The sequence below is a fragment of the Rutilus rutilus genome, assembly GCF_951802725.1.
Source record: "Rutilus rutilus genome assembly, chromosome: 5".
Classification (NCBI taxonomy): domain Eukaryota; kingdom Metazoa; phylum Chordata; class Actinopteri; order Cypriniformes; family Leuciscidae; genus Rutilus; species Rutilus rutilus.
This window is the reverse complement of record NC_140213.1, coordinates 37,318,335-37,333,877: the sequence shown is the minus strand read 5'-3', so window position 1 is coordinate 37,333,877 and position 15,543 is coordinate 37,318,335. Positions and strand designations below refer to the sequence as shown.

General features: G+C 37.8%; 1 protein-coding gene across 2 annotated transcripts in view; it reads left to right on the top strand.

The window, feature by feature from the left end:
- The window catches only part of mgat4c (mgat4 family member C), a 105,645-nt gene extending 103,449 nt beyond the window's left edge, over nucleotides 1-2,196 (top strand). For both annotated transcript variants that reach the window (XM_084409811.1, XM_084409812.1), the window contains 2 exons: nucleotides 83-230; nucleotides 452-2,196. In XM_084409811.1, the coding sequence (XP_084265937.1) occupies nucleotides 83-230; nucleotides 452-1,608 (1,305 nt within the window). In that variant the 3' untranslated portion in view covers nucleotides 1,609-2,196. The remainder of the gene's footprint in view (nucleotides 1-82; nucleotides 231-451) is intronic.
- Nucleotides 2,197-15,543: the final 13,347 nt, after the last annotated feature.

Below are 15,543 nucleotides of genomic sequence, written 5' to 3'. Positions count from 1 at the left end.
TACTAGCCTTAAAGGCGCATAGCGAATGCTGTGGCAAACTTGGACTTATAGACTTGGCTGTCTTGGATGTTATGTGTTTCAGGAGGAAGACAAACGTCAGTTGCGAGAAACCTCAATGCATCCGCTGAACTCGGAGCGATATGTTCATACCTTTAAAGATATCACCAATTTTTCTGGAACAATCAATGTGACTTATCGGTACCTTGCTGGAACACCTTTACCTCGAAAGAGTAAGACTGCTTTCCTTTGTACACTTAGTATTAGCAGTATACACCGTTGTAAAATATTTCTAAGTAAATAATGTAACTGCACAACTCTATCTCAAACTCTGTTCAAGCTGTGCATTCAATATACATGGTTTATGGATTTATTACACATATTTTAACAGAATATAAGATAGTATTCACATTATAAACAATGCAGTTCAATGGTTTTCCATGTTATTTTGTAGAGTATCTCACTATTGGATTGTCATCTGTGAAAAGAAAACGAGGAAACTACCTGTTGGAGACCATCAAGTCCATTTTTGACCAATCAAGCTACGAGGAGCTCAAGGAGATTGTTGTGGTTGTCCACCTGGCAGACTTCGACCTGGCGTGGTGCGAGAGCCTAGTTCAGGAAATCTCCAGGAAATTCGGCCACCATATCATCGCAGGACGGCTGCTAGTTATCCATGCACCTGAGGAGTACTACCCGTCCCTGGATGGGTTGAAGAGAAATTATAATGATCCAGAGGATAGAGTACGCTTCCGCTCCAAACAGAATGTAGATTATGCGTTTCTGCTCAACTTCTGCACCAACCTGTCAGACTTCTACATGATGTTGGAGGATGATGTGCGCTGCTCCCGAAACTTCCTCACTGCTTTGAAGAAAGTAGTGTCATCTAGGGAGGGATCATATTGGGTGATGCTGGAATTCTCCAAACTGGGATACATAGGGAAGCTGTACCACTCACGAGACCTTCCCAGACTTGCACATTTCCTGCTCATGTTCTATCAGGAGATGCCTTGCGATTGGCTTCTCATCCATTTCCGAGGCCTACTGGCCCAGAAGGATGCGATTCGCTTCAAGCCATCCCTTTTCCAACACATGGGCTACTATTCCTCTTATAAGGGTGCAGAAAACAAACTTAAGGATGATGACTTTGAGGAAGACTCCCTTGATATCCCAGACAATCCACCTGCCAGTTTGTACACAAACATAAATGTGTTTGAGAGCTATGATGCTGCCAAAGCTTACAGTAGCGTGGACGAGTACTTTTGGGGCAAGGCCCCGTCCACCGGGGACTTTTATGTTATAGTGTTCAACAAGGCAACAAAAATCAGCAAAATCAAGATCATCACAGGAACAGATGATCGCCAGAATGACATTTTGCATCATGGAGCTCTGGAAGTGGGAGAGAAGTTAATAGGAACCAAAAAAGGAAGGCAGTGCTCCTCCTATATAACTTTAGGGGAGTTTAAAAATGGAAACATTGAGGTTTATGATGTGGACCACAAGATAGCGTTTGATATTGAGTGTGTTCGCATTGTGGTGACGGCAAGTCAGAAAGAATGGCTTATCATTAGAAGCATAAGCCTCTGGACTACACAAGCTGCCAGTCAATGAGAACTGTTCTGAACCATAGCTTAATGCACAAGTATCTGTTTATTTATCTATTTATTTATTTATTTATTTATGCAATTATTTATTCACTCTCACATGATAAATCTTTATTTATTCATAAAGGAAAATTTAAAGGCAGTATAAGATTTCAGAGTTGAGGTGTAGGCTACTACCTTTTACCATTATTACTCCGAAATGTGTGCTCCTCATCGAAAAGCTTTGTCTCAGTTGTTTTTGCCTTATTTTCCAGTGAAGATTCCTAGACATCTTTAAAATCAGATTTAATTATTTGAGAAACAAAATTAATATATTTTTTAATTAAAACTTTTTCTTACTTGAATCATAAATCTATTAAGGTGTGGTGGGTTTATACTTAAAATAAGAAAAAAAAAATATTGCCAGTGCAAGAAAATAAACTTATTTGAGATGTTCTTTAAAAACAACTCTTAGTACCTTGCATCAATGTTTCTTTACTAAATGTGTCATGTTTTTAAGAATGTTTATATATTTTAACTGGAAAACAAGACAAATACAGTTTAAGTGATTTTTTTGCAGCATAGCTATTTCCCAATTTTTTTCAGACACATTAAAGGGATAGTTCACTTTGAAATAAAATTTTGGTATGTTTTAGCTTACCTCAAGGGCATCCAAGATGTAGGTGTCTTTTTTTCCGCAGTAGTTTCAATTTTGATATTTTTAGGTCAAACCGTTCTTGTCTGTCAGTCATATAATGCAGGTCGATGGTCACTGTCTCAAAACACAAGCACAGAGTCCAAATTAAAACAATTCCCCATCGTCCAAATTAAACAATTCCCCATCGTAAGTACACATTGATGGCCTAAGACACGAAACGAGCGGTTTGTGTGAGAAAACGAACAGTATTTATATCGTTGTTATCTCTTGAACACAGCACATGTCCAAATGATCTGACGGCGCGGGCGGGTATAGATATATAAATAGATGTCGCCTTGGCTACTGCAGTTCATTGGAACGAAACCGTAGCCAAGCGACATCTAGTGTATACATCTATACCCGCCCGCGGGCCGGTATAGATGTATACACTAGATGTCGCCTTCGCTACTGCAGTTCATTGGAACGATACCGTAGCCAAGGCGACTTCTATGTATATATCTATACCCGCCCGCGCCGTCAGATCATTTGGACGTGTGCTGTGTTCAAGAGATAACAACGATATAAATACTGTTCGTTTTCTCACACAAACCGCTCGTTTCGTGTCTTAGGCCATCAATGTGTACTTACGATGGGGAATTGTTTAATTTGGACGATGGGGAATTGTTTTAATTTGGACTCTGTGCTTGTGTTTTGAGACAGTGACCATCGACCTGCATTATATGACTGACAGACAAGAACGGTTTGACCTAAAAATATCAAAATTGAAACTACTGCGGAAACAAAGACACCTACATCTTGGATGCCCTTGAGGTAAGCTAAAACATATCAAAAATTAATTTCAAAGTGAACTATCCCTTTAATGTAGTCGTTTAAAAAGTAGCTTGAAGCTGAATTGTGTAAGCGTTTCATTTCGGTAAAGTTTTTTTATTTTGATACATCTAAAAGATTGCTTTCCCTTCTCTCCTTTCCGCCAACACAGGGTCAATATTGCCTTGAATATACAATGTATTGTGGCATGAATCTACTCAGCAACATTTCATACTATCTCCCCGCTGAATGATAATAGAAATGTTATTCAATCAACCTTGGGACAAAAAGATGGTGTAGTATTGGTTTGTTTGTGCATTTCTTCAAAGGCATGAACTGGAACAGTGTGGGTATTCGCCCATCTTCTGAAGTGTTGTGATTGGACAGTATAGTGAAAAATGAGGTAAACCTCCTTCCCCTTTTCAGTATTTTTCTCCTATCTTTTGCTCAGCGCAATTTTACCAGGGTAAATTGGATTTTGTTTGGCTCATTCCCCCATAAAATTACACCAGCAACAACCACCCTAGTGAAGACCGTTCTCATAGCAAACCCCTGGCTGGAATTGTTAGACGCTCCATCTAAATGAAGTTTAATGTCATTGTGTAGGTCTACGCACAATAGACTATATCTATCAGTATGAGAATTTGTTTACTCTTTGTTTTGAGAGACGTTAAAACGCTACACTGAACATGTGACATAAACAATGCAATAATAAGACAACTGTTTACATGACTCTGTAATGTTGTAGAATGTGTTCATCTCCTGTTTTTAAGACATACCATCAGTTCATGTGTAGTAGTTCATACAAACCTAAAATCATAAAAATACTCTGTACTTTGCATGATTTTTGCAGTCGTCTTTGCCAACACCCTAGATACAAAACTGACGTTAATTAAGAAGTGCTTTGCACCAACTTATTATGTCAAAATTTGAATTTGCCATGATTATCAAGAAGCCATTAGCACTATTTCTCAGGCTAGAAATGTGTTAAATTGCTGTATACATTTATTTTTATCCCAGGTCAGAACTGCATCGTTTCCTTGTCAGTTTTTTTATTTAGTTTATTAGAAGTGAATACCTCTCGCCCAATTGTATTTGTGAATGGTCTTTTGGATGCATTTCTGACTTCTATGGCTATTTAATGTCACAGTATGTTTTCAATAGTTTTGTAATGCTTTCTTGTGAGCAAAGCACAGGTCCTTTTTTTAAACAGCCAGCTACATTTTAGGGCTGGCTGTGTAATAAAATGTTACAAACGAAAATATTGGAAGGTTTTGTCTTCCTAATAAAACAATTAAATACATAATTGTTCATGCATGAGCTAAGAAAGAATGCCGTCGTGTTAGTACGCCTGTCGGTTTTAGGCTTTGACTTGTTTCCAAGTGTCTACTCTGAACTTGACTGGCATTGTACTGTACTTGATTTGTAATTTAACTGTACTAATACTACATTGCAACAATGGACATCTCACATATTGTGCTGCATAGGTGAAGAGAATGTGTTATGATGTAGAGTTATGTTGTATTTCTCCCACACTGTTTGTCACATGGTACTGTATCTATATTGTAAAATGACATATATTTTTTTACATTTATCATTAGAACTGTTTGCCTTGTATATTGTACCTAAATATACTTTGACTCAAGTGCTGAGTTGACAAAAATGAATGCCATTTCATCATTGGAAATCCAGAGATTGTAAAGTAAAACACATTTGGGGGAAAAAAAATATTTTTTAAATATTATTCTAAAAACACAAATACACACACTGGCTGGACACACAGTAGCCAGCATGGATCCACCTGAATATTCTCTGCCTTATATGTCCATAGGCCTGCATTTGTATATAGTACAGGTTCAAACAATCCACACTAGATATTCTTCACTGGTTTGGAAATAAACATTAGCTTGTGTGCTAAATCAGTTTTGAAATGATCACATATGTCATTAGATTCTATATAACCATGGCCCAAAGCAGTGGCTGCTTCATGCAGTATTTGTTTATTCATATGCTTTGTGTCATGTTAATACATTCATAATGAATTTACAGTGTAGGCTATTTGTGTGGGTTTTCCATTTCTAGCTTACTATATTTTGTGGGAAAAAAACACAGTATATTATTTTCTCTTGAAATGATTCCGGTTGTTGCACAAGTTAAAAAAGAACGGCAAAAATAATCAAATATATAAATTATACACACATTGCAACAAATATTTCCTCGAGGCTGTGCAATTGCTGTTTTCCCTCCCAAGTCTTGAAGTGATGCTATAAGGATGCACTGATGATGAGTGTCAAGGATTTTGCAACAAAATTGCTGATAAATTTTTGATTTTTGATGGCTGTGATTGTGCAGTTCTTAGGTTGCAGAAATTGGGTTGCTGGTCTGTTTGAAGGTCGGTGAAAAAAACTACAATAAATTAAAATAATATAATGCAACCAACCGTATAATTCTGCACAGGAAACTTAGGATAACAAAATAAATGGCACATAATTTAAAAAGGAGAAAATACTTTTCATATATAGGCTATTTGTTTTTGATATCAAAGGTTTGACATGTATAAGTTGCATGATATTTTCCATGAAAACCATGAAAAAAGACTCGTCGATGGAGTCACAACCTTCATAAAAATGTATACTTGTATACTAAAAAATATGTTAGCCTCCAGTGTCCTGAGATACCTTCATCTGATCAATTTTGAAAGCCAGCATAGATGTATATATATATAGGCTATGGCTTGATAAAATATATATCAGTGTATGTCTCCTAGTTACCTCCTGTTCAGCCTTTATTGTGCGTTTTAAAATGATTGATTGTATGACAGACCATTTTGTGAAATCTGGGTCTTGATACAAAACCAGTTAACATATATTTTGTGCACTTCATAGATAATGGTGGAATATTCTGCAGTAATTATTTTTCCCCCTTCTTTTTCATTCCCAAAATATTTTTGAGTATCTCTGAAAAAGCATAAGCTTGGTAAAATACCAGTCGGTCTAATAAACGCTACTCTGAATCACCCCACCAGCGAAGCAGGCTTTCAATAAGTAATGCACATTTCACCAACGTTATTACTTTTTACTATCTCATTTTGATCAAGTACTACAACACAGACAATGGTTTTTGAAAGACAAAGGAAGCTAAACTGAAAACAGTTTTGACAGCTCTTAGCAAATTCTTTCTTGTATAATAAAATTAATTTTACCATGATAAATGTTGGATACAGTAGGATAGACTGCATGCACTTGTAATACACTCAACTTCTTCAATCACAAATAAATCACATAATCTGTCAAATTCTCTTTCTCAAAAACTTTCAAATGTGTTTTGTTAATATTTTTTGATATGCTGTTGAATTTACTCTATTACATTATGATCAAATAATTCCCTTTTTATGGCTTGTGGGCCTGTTTTTTAATGTTTTATTATTATTATTTACTGTTAAAATTACCTTTGGAACATATAAATGTTTCTTATAGCAAAAGATGACAGGTAAATTTGCAATAATCTGTGCTTTATGAAGGACAGCACTACAGTTATCTTCCTTTATAATTCATCTTTCCATACAGCAGAGTAAAGGTCACGCTAAACCTTGCCATATTTCATATGCTTGCATCGTCATTAACACATACTCAGGTTATTAACATTAACTGAAATGACAGATCATTACATTCATTAGATAAACACATATACAGAGACAGGACATTTTTATTGCAGACCCAGCGATTTCCACATTTCCAGTGCAGGTAGAGAAAAGCTGAGGCCACAGCAGCACTGCCCTTCAAAGTGGAGTGGAACTAATGCTGAGGTGAGTCCATATGGCAGGCGAGATATGTGGGAAAGCGTAGCTAATGTGCATTTTAAAAGGTGTCAGAATGGTCCAGAAAAACCAATATACCGTAATAACTCCTGGCCCCGCACGGAGCATCGCCCAATCGATTCGAGTTTCCATGGCAGCCAGTCTGCGTAAATAAGGGAGCAAACCATACAATCAGATGATGTGAATCTGAGGCGGAGAGGCTTCTCTTATCCTATTCCCAAATGATCCGCCGCGCTCAGGATATCTCACACCATCTGATTCCCAAGAAAAATCATTATGGATGTTAATACCTTCAGAGAGGCAAGCAGAAGATAATAGGCAGGGAGTGGGAACCAATCGATTGTTTTTTACTCAAAAAGTTCTCCCAAGTTTCATATGAAAGTAATTCCGCTTCGATCTGTCTCAAACCGCAAACTGATTAAGCCTGAGAGCAATACAGTGAAACTATAGATGTATCTATACCTCAATATTACACCGTTAATGTGACAGCATGGGGGTTGAATTTGCAACGAAAGCAACAGAACTTTAGCCTGAAATATAAATATGTCACTTAGATAGAAAAAAAGAGTGCATTTGCCTCAGGAACATCACTGTAGAGGAGCTAATAAAAGCTTTAAATAGTTGACCCCTTTAGGGATTATAAAAGCATGCAAGGCACAGCACCTAAACATTTGTGACTGAGCTATAAGGAGGACAGTAACTCTGCAAGGTTGATGGAAATTGATAACCAAACATTCCTGTAAAATGAATGCATGGAGTCATTAAACACATTGTTAGTGTGTTACTGCAATTGCCTTAATGCACATTTTAGATGGATTTTATGTAATATGCTGCAATATAAAACTGTGAATGACAACAAAAAGAGTATTAAACAGTTTGACTGCTTTAATAACATTTCCAAGTAAAACACCTGCAGTGTCTGAGGTTTACTATTGCTTGCCAGCCAGTAATTTTCTCAAATACTGTGGTGGAAAAAATAGATTGAAACATGTGTGAATTGTGTGTTTTTATTGAATTTTTTGAACCCGACACCTCGCATCTCTCATCTCTGAATGACCACCAATCTGTGAATATTTTCAGTTATTTATTACAATGGCAGCCGCAGTAAATCAGAGTTGATATATTAACAAATTAAGTAACAATATCCTTAAAAAAATAAAAAGTATATATATACTCACCTAAAGGATTATTAGGAACACCATACTAATACTGTGTTGTTTGACCCCCTTTCGCCTTCAGAACTGCCTTAATTCTACGTGGCATTGATTCAACAAGGTGCTGAAAGCATTCTTTAGAAATGTTGGCCCATATTGATAGGATAGCATCTTGCAGTTGATGGAGATTTGTGGGATGCACATCCAGGGCACGAAGCTCCCGTTCCACCACATCCCAAAGATGCTCTATTGGGTTGAGATCTGGTGACTGTGGGGGCCATTTTAGTACAGTGAACTCATTGTCATGTTCAAGAAACCAATTTGAAATGATTCGAGCTTTGTGACATCTGGGAAGTAGCCATCAGAGGATGGGTACATGGTGGTCATAAAGGGATGGACATGGTCAGAAACAATGCTCAGGTAGGCCGTGGCATTTAAACGATGCCCAATTGGCACTAAGGGGCCTAAAATGTGCCAAGAAAACATCCCCCACACCATTACACCACCACCACCAGCCTGCACAGTGGTAACAAGGCATGATGGATCCATGTTCTCATTCTGTTTACGCCAAATTCTGACTCTACCATCTGAATGTCTCAACAGAAATCGAGACTCATCAGACCAGGCAACATTTTTCCAGTCTTCAACTGTCCAATTTTGGTGAGCTCGTGCAAATTGTAGCCTCTTTTTGCTATTTGTAGTGGAGATGAGTGGTACCCGGTGGGGTCTTCTGCTGTTGTAGCCCATCCGCCTCAAGGTTGTGCGTGTTGTGGCTTCACAAATGCTTTGCTGCATACCTCGGTTGTAACGAGTGGTTATTTCAGTTAAAGTTGCTCTTCTATCAGCTTGAATCAGTCGGCCCATTCTCCTCTGACCTCTAGCATCAACAAGGCATTTTCGCCCACAGGACTGCCGCATACTGGATGTTTTTCCCTTTTCACACCATTCTTTGTAAACCCTAGAAATGGTTGTGCGTGAAAATCCCAGTAACTGAGCAGATTGTGAAATACTCAGACCGGCCCGTCTGGCACCAACAACCATGCCACGCTCAAAATTGCTTAAATCACCTTTCTTTCCCATTCTGACATTCAGTTTGGAGTTCAGGAGATTGTCTTGACCAGGACCACACCCCTAAATGCATTGAAGCAACTGCCATGTGATTGGTTGATTAGATAATTGCATTAATGAGAAATTGAACAGGTGTTCCTAATAATCCTTTAGGTGAGTGTATATATATATATATATATTTGAAATCTGGTGGCCCTTAACTTTAATATAGCAAGTTTAATATTTTACAGTCCTGATTTTGAAGTCCAAAAAAAATGCATCTATCCTTCATAAAAGTAATCCATACGGCTCCAGGGGGTTAATAAAGGTTTTCTAAAGCAAAGCGATGGGTTTTTGTAAGGAAAATATATTTATTTGAAATCGGGTGGCCCTTAACTTTAACATAGCAAGTCTGTCAAATATAGTCTCCGCTTAATAGCTGTCCTGCCTCTAGAAGAGCAATCAAGGCATGATTGTACTTGTATTTGATATGTTTTGTGGTGCAACATCCAAAACCAACAAAGGAACTTACTGGCATGTATATGGGTTTTTGAATGGTTTAAGGGCCTAGTGATATGGATGTCAGGGAAAGGCGTGATGAAGAGGATGGAAAAGAAAAGCATGAACAGATTGATGGGTAAACAAAGGGCCGTAAAAAGCTGTTCCCCAAGGAGCAGAGGAGCTCAAAACAGAGATGTGGGTGATGAATGGCTTGTAATAAGCCGGCGACTGTCTGACGGCCACTGATCTAAGGTCCCTTTGCGATTAGACGCTCTCACGCTCACGGGGAGGCTGCGATGACAAGGATGTGATCTGTGTGTTGATGTGTTTGTGGGCGAGTGTGTCAATGTGAAATAAACAGTCACTGAGACAGAAGGGCCACGTTTCGTCAAACCACCTCTGCAAACTGTTTTTAAGAACAAACATGTGCTACATAAACTTGATGGAACGATAAAGACATCTGGGCCTTTCAGAAACATGTTGATGTCGGCATGAAATGAAAATTCACCCCATCTATTTTCTAAAAGCATGTTATGGAACTTGTCTGTGTCGGTGAAAATGACTAACTTTTCTCTGGTGATGTACGTACGCAGGGTACCTGTAATCATTTAATCCGCTTAAACTATAACCACATCTCAAAATTCAATCAACAACTTATGCATTGAACCAAGTCCAAGAATACATTTTCTCTTTTTCAATATGCCATTACACTCGGATAAACGTCACAATATGGAAGAAAAGATCTGTCGCTATTTCAGATACTTTAAGTCTGGTGTATAGGAACACCAAGTCAGTGCTGTGTGCTAAAAGAAATGTTAAAGGGTTAAATCAAAATTGACCATTCTTTTTTTTTTTTTTATGGAATATTGCACTATTTATAAATAAATTATTTATCCATGCACATTCTTTTTTTTACAAATCCATGTGCCCTCTTTAGTCAAAATAACTTCCCCTCCCTCTTGCTGCAAAGTCTCTGATGACATTTATTTGCGCATGGGCAGGACAACCTGTCACTCAAATGAGATCATAGCAATAGCAAACCACAACAAACCAATGATGCAATCAACTCCTGATTGACAAAATCAAGTCCCGCCTTACATTTTTTCTTGTTTGAGAAGCTGTTATACTCACGTCACAATTGGGAAGAAAGGACTATCACAACTTCCGTTTCATGCTGACTTTTTATTGATTTTTTGATGGCCTATGCTAATAGGGAGCAAGGTGAGAGAGCTTAGTTTGATATCAAGGATTTAAAATTTGTCGAAATTAAAATGTTCATTAAATATTTAAAGACATAATAATATTTAAATCATATAATTGCATATTTGCTGAATGCTGACGGTAGATAAGAAAGAATTAGGTAGCATTTGGCTTTCTATTGGCCTATTAATAATAGAAAAGCAAATGCAATAATACCTTTTATACCGTTTATTTTCTTTGTTTTACAGTAATAATTTATTAGACAGAACTGTTAAACAGCTGATAAGGATAGAGAATGGGAGCTCAGGTGCTGGTGTTCTTAACACTGTCAAAATAAAAGCCCCATGCACTGTCAGAACACAAACCCCCTGTTTCATAGACAAGGCTTAAAGGGATAGTTTACCCAAAAATTACCCACCCTCAAGCCAATCCTAGGTTTATATGACTTTCTTCTTTCAGACGAACACAATCAGAGTTATATTAAAAAATGTCATTGCTCTTCCAAGCTTTATAATGGTAGTGAATGATTTTGAAGTCCAAAAAAATGCATCCATCCATCATAAAAGTAATCCATTCGACTCCAGGGGGTTAATAAATGGCTTCTGAAGTAAAGCGATGGATATTTGTAAGAAAATATCCATTTCAAACTTTATAAAAATAACTAGCTTCCAACAGGCGGCCATAAGCATTGATTTACGCGAAAGATTAAAGGCTGATTTATACGTCTGCGTTGGACCTACGCCGCTGTAAGCTACGTTTTCATTTATACTTCTGCGTTGTTGTCCGCATTGACGTGCAATTACCAAGCGGCAACCTCCCCGTCTCTCTCTTGAAACCAACACGGAAGTGAGTTAAACTGCAATTCATTGACTGGCCGCTTGAGGCTGGCTGCACAAGTGAGTCAAATCTGTATCTCACCCATGTTAAAATTACCAACTTTACAGCAGAAAAAAACATGTTTACAGCCTGGTTCTCTATGTGGCTTTGGTCTATACAGCTAATTTTGCCCTTCATAACAACTGTGAGGGGGGTGAATTTTTTTATAACTCATCCGTTTAGTTGATTAAAGGTCCCATTCCATGGATTATTTTTATTATTTTATCATGTTTCCAGGGGTGCCCTTATAATGTTAGTATGTTTTTTAGATCAAAAATTGTTATAATTTAGAAATAAAAGGCATATTTCCTAGCCTGATTTCATTCCCTGGTTTGAACACTCTGTTTGAAGGGGCGTGTCTGCTGAGAGACTTCAGTGTAAACGCCCTCTGCTGTGATTGGCTGAAATGCTTGCATATGAAATATCTGGTATTACATGTGGAACTATCTGGAAAACTTTTACTATTACAGCTATTATACGGTTTTACTATTACAGCTATCGGGATTAACGAATCGTGAGAAGTTTTTTAAGTATTTAGATCTCTTTCAATCACATAAAAAATTGCAGTGACGAGCATTGAGCAGATGACAGCCTGTTGATCGCGTGAAAAAAGATCTTATCATTGCAACGCAGTTTCTGCACTCACTAATGATTTCACCAATGCAAACATGAGGCATATAAATACAGTAAGAGCTTCGTTGTGCAGTGTAACAGCGTCATTGATTTCATAACGAGTGTTGGCAAGTGTCCATATAAACTCGCGCTGTGTGATTGACAGCTTGGACGATTGGAAAGGGATTGTTCTTTGATCGCTTTCTGTATATTAATCACAGTTTAAGTTAGATTATTTTCATCCTACTAAGAGAAACGATGTGAAGTTGATCGCTACTTCCATATTAAATCACTACTTGTACTTACCGCTTGCTGGAATATAACGTTAGTTGAAATTGCCCCCTTCGTCAGTATGAAACGCTGAGAGAAGTCTGCTTGATATTATCCCAGGTTAGAAAAACAGTCCGTGGTGAAATGGACAGAGCAAACTAACTTCGAATTAAACTTTTGCGGTATCCGATTATAGATAAACATCAACCACGTCTGTTGACATTTCGCCATCAATACGCCTGTGTTCCTGTGGGCGGAGGTTACGGTTCTAGTGACATCATTAAAGCAGGATGTAGAGGGGTGTAGTCCAATCCAGCCGTTTTTTGTAGTCAACTTCTGTTAAATAAAATATCTCGCTTGGCATTGAACTTTGAGCTTTATAATTTTACAGATATTATTTATACTCTAACAACAACATTACACAATAACTAAAGTTTGAAACATGGGATCACGTAGAACGGGACCTTTAATATTTAAAGTTCTGCATAATTAAGGGTGTGGCCACTTGAGTGACAGGTGGATTGCCGCTGATGTCAATGCTAGCCGTCACTTCACCTCAGCAAATGTTAGCTGCTGAACTTGCCATCTCTGCAGTGTTTTGTGCTTTTTTTCGGGATTATTTCATACAATTTAATACACCCATTACTTCGCCCACGGCTTAGGATTCCGTCGTTGTCGTCGAGTATCGTTCGAGAGAACAACCAGCGCTGTATTTCAGTTGTTTTCCTCTGTGAACATGCACTAATGGATGTCTGACAATTTCGTTGCTTTTTGGAGTTTTCAGATTTAAAACTTGAAACTTCGAACTTGACGAGCGATGCCGCGCTGACGGACCATAGACTATAAAAAAAGAGTGACTGACATGTAACGTTATGCACATAAATCACTGTCACACACACACTCTCAGAGTAATATTAAGTTACTGCATAATACATTTTCAACTAGCAGAATAGTACAGAATCACGATACACAGTCTCACTTGTAGCCATGTCTTTTAACTATTATAATATTTCGAAGGGCAAAAATAGGAACTTTTAATTGGCTTTACATCATCAACTGTCACTTTAGCGCGAGGCCCTGTGCAGTCGCAGACTTGGTACTGTCTGTCAGTAGCATAACGTTATAGCATTACCTCCCCAGCCTGAGCTAACTCAATCACGTCGAGCTAGGTGGGCGTGATTTCAGATAGCCAGGCTCCTCAGCCTCTTTGCCCATTTTCTGTTATCCGGGAGTGACGCAAGGCCAAGATGGCGACGGCCGGCTCCGCCCACTTTAGGCTTCAAAAATGAAACCGGGTGACGTCACGGACACTACGTCCATATTTTTTTACAGTCTATGGCAATTACACATGCAGAGGGAGCATGTGAAACCCGAGGGAGGGGTTCTAGCAGACTAATCACAGCGCTTGTGGTTCGCATAGAATTGACGTGTTGTAACATTTTTGGAGAAGTGCACGTCAGGGTAACTTATGCCAGCTACCCTACGACGTCGCTACAGCGTTAGTTCGACGCAGAAGTATAAATTGGGCTTAACCCCTTACCTGATGAATGACGTATTGACGAACGCGGAAGCACAGAGGATAGAGCAAAACAAAACACCAGTCACAAATTTTAAGTCTAAAATGATCATTTTTAAAGATAAATGTCATATGATTTCGATATAAAAGAAGAGGAGCTTGAATTTGTTGCCCTGCCTTATTTGTTTGAACCAAGATGTCAAAGCTTAAGCTTCTCCTACATCCTGCTACATCATACATTGTGTCAGTCATATACACCTAGGATGTCTTGAGGGTGACTAAATCATGGGATAATTTTAATTTTTGGGTAAACTAACCCTTTACGGCGAGCAGGACGAGGCCGAGGCCTGTGAGAGAACGGCGCAAGGCCAGTGGCGTGATTAATAATGAGCGACAGCTGCGCGACGCACCGGTCTCATATCTCTCTCACTGAGGAGCGGAGCAAAGGAGGAGCGACAACAGTGAAGGACTATGGCAAGCCGTTTTAGCTTAAATTGTACCCAGCGTTACTCGTCGTAATTGCATTTTTACTAGTAAGAATTCAATTAGAGAGGTCTACAATTAAATTTTTACTAGTTGCAATTACAATTAGAGAGCTCTCTAATTCAATTATTACTAGTAAGAATTACAATTATAGAGCTCTCTAATTCAATTCTTACTAGTAACAATTCCAATAAGAGAGCTCTACAAATGAATTTTTACTAGTCGTATGTCTCCATTGACTTCCATTCATTTTTAATTATGGAGCTGTACAATTGAATTGTTACTAGTAAGAATTACAATTAGAGAGCTCTACAATTGAATTGTTACTAGTAAGAATTACAATTAGAGAGCTCTCTAATTAAATTATTACTAGTAAGAATGCAATTACAGAGCTCTCTAATTGAATTTTTACTAGTAAAAATATGAACTAAAGATATGTATAATTGCAGAGCTCTGTAATTGAATTAAAGAGCTCTGCAATTACATTCTTACTAGTAACAACTGAATTAGAGAGCTCTCTAATTGTAATTCTTACTAGTAACAATTCAATTGTACAGCTCCATAATTAAAAATGAATGGAAGTCAATGGAGACATACGACTTGTAAAAATTCATTTGGAATTGGAATTGTTACTAATAAGAACTGAATTAGAGAGCTCTGTAATTGTAATTCTTACTAGTAATAATTGAATTGTAGAGCTCTCTAATTGTAATTGCTACTAGTAAGAATTGAATTGTAGAGCTCTCTAATTGAATTCTTACTAGTAAAAATGCAATTACGACGAGTAACGCTGGGTACAATTTAAGCTAAAACGGCTTGCCATAAATGACGAGAGAGGCCAGGCCTGGATTTATGTTGTGTTTTGTTTATGTTTTATTATGTCTTTACTTTCGTTTTGTATTTGTTTGTTTATTTATTTATTTATTTATTTATGGATTAAAGTTGTTGAAGGTTCGCCTACTTCTTCCCATAACATCTAACTTCATTACACCCTTTAAACCTAGTCCTCCTAGGCTAAAATG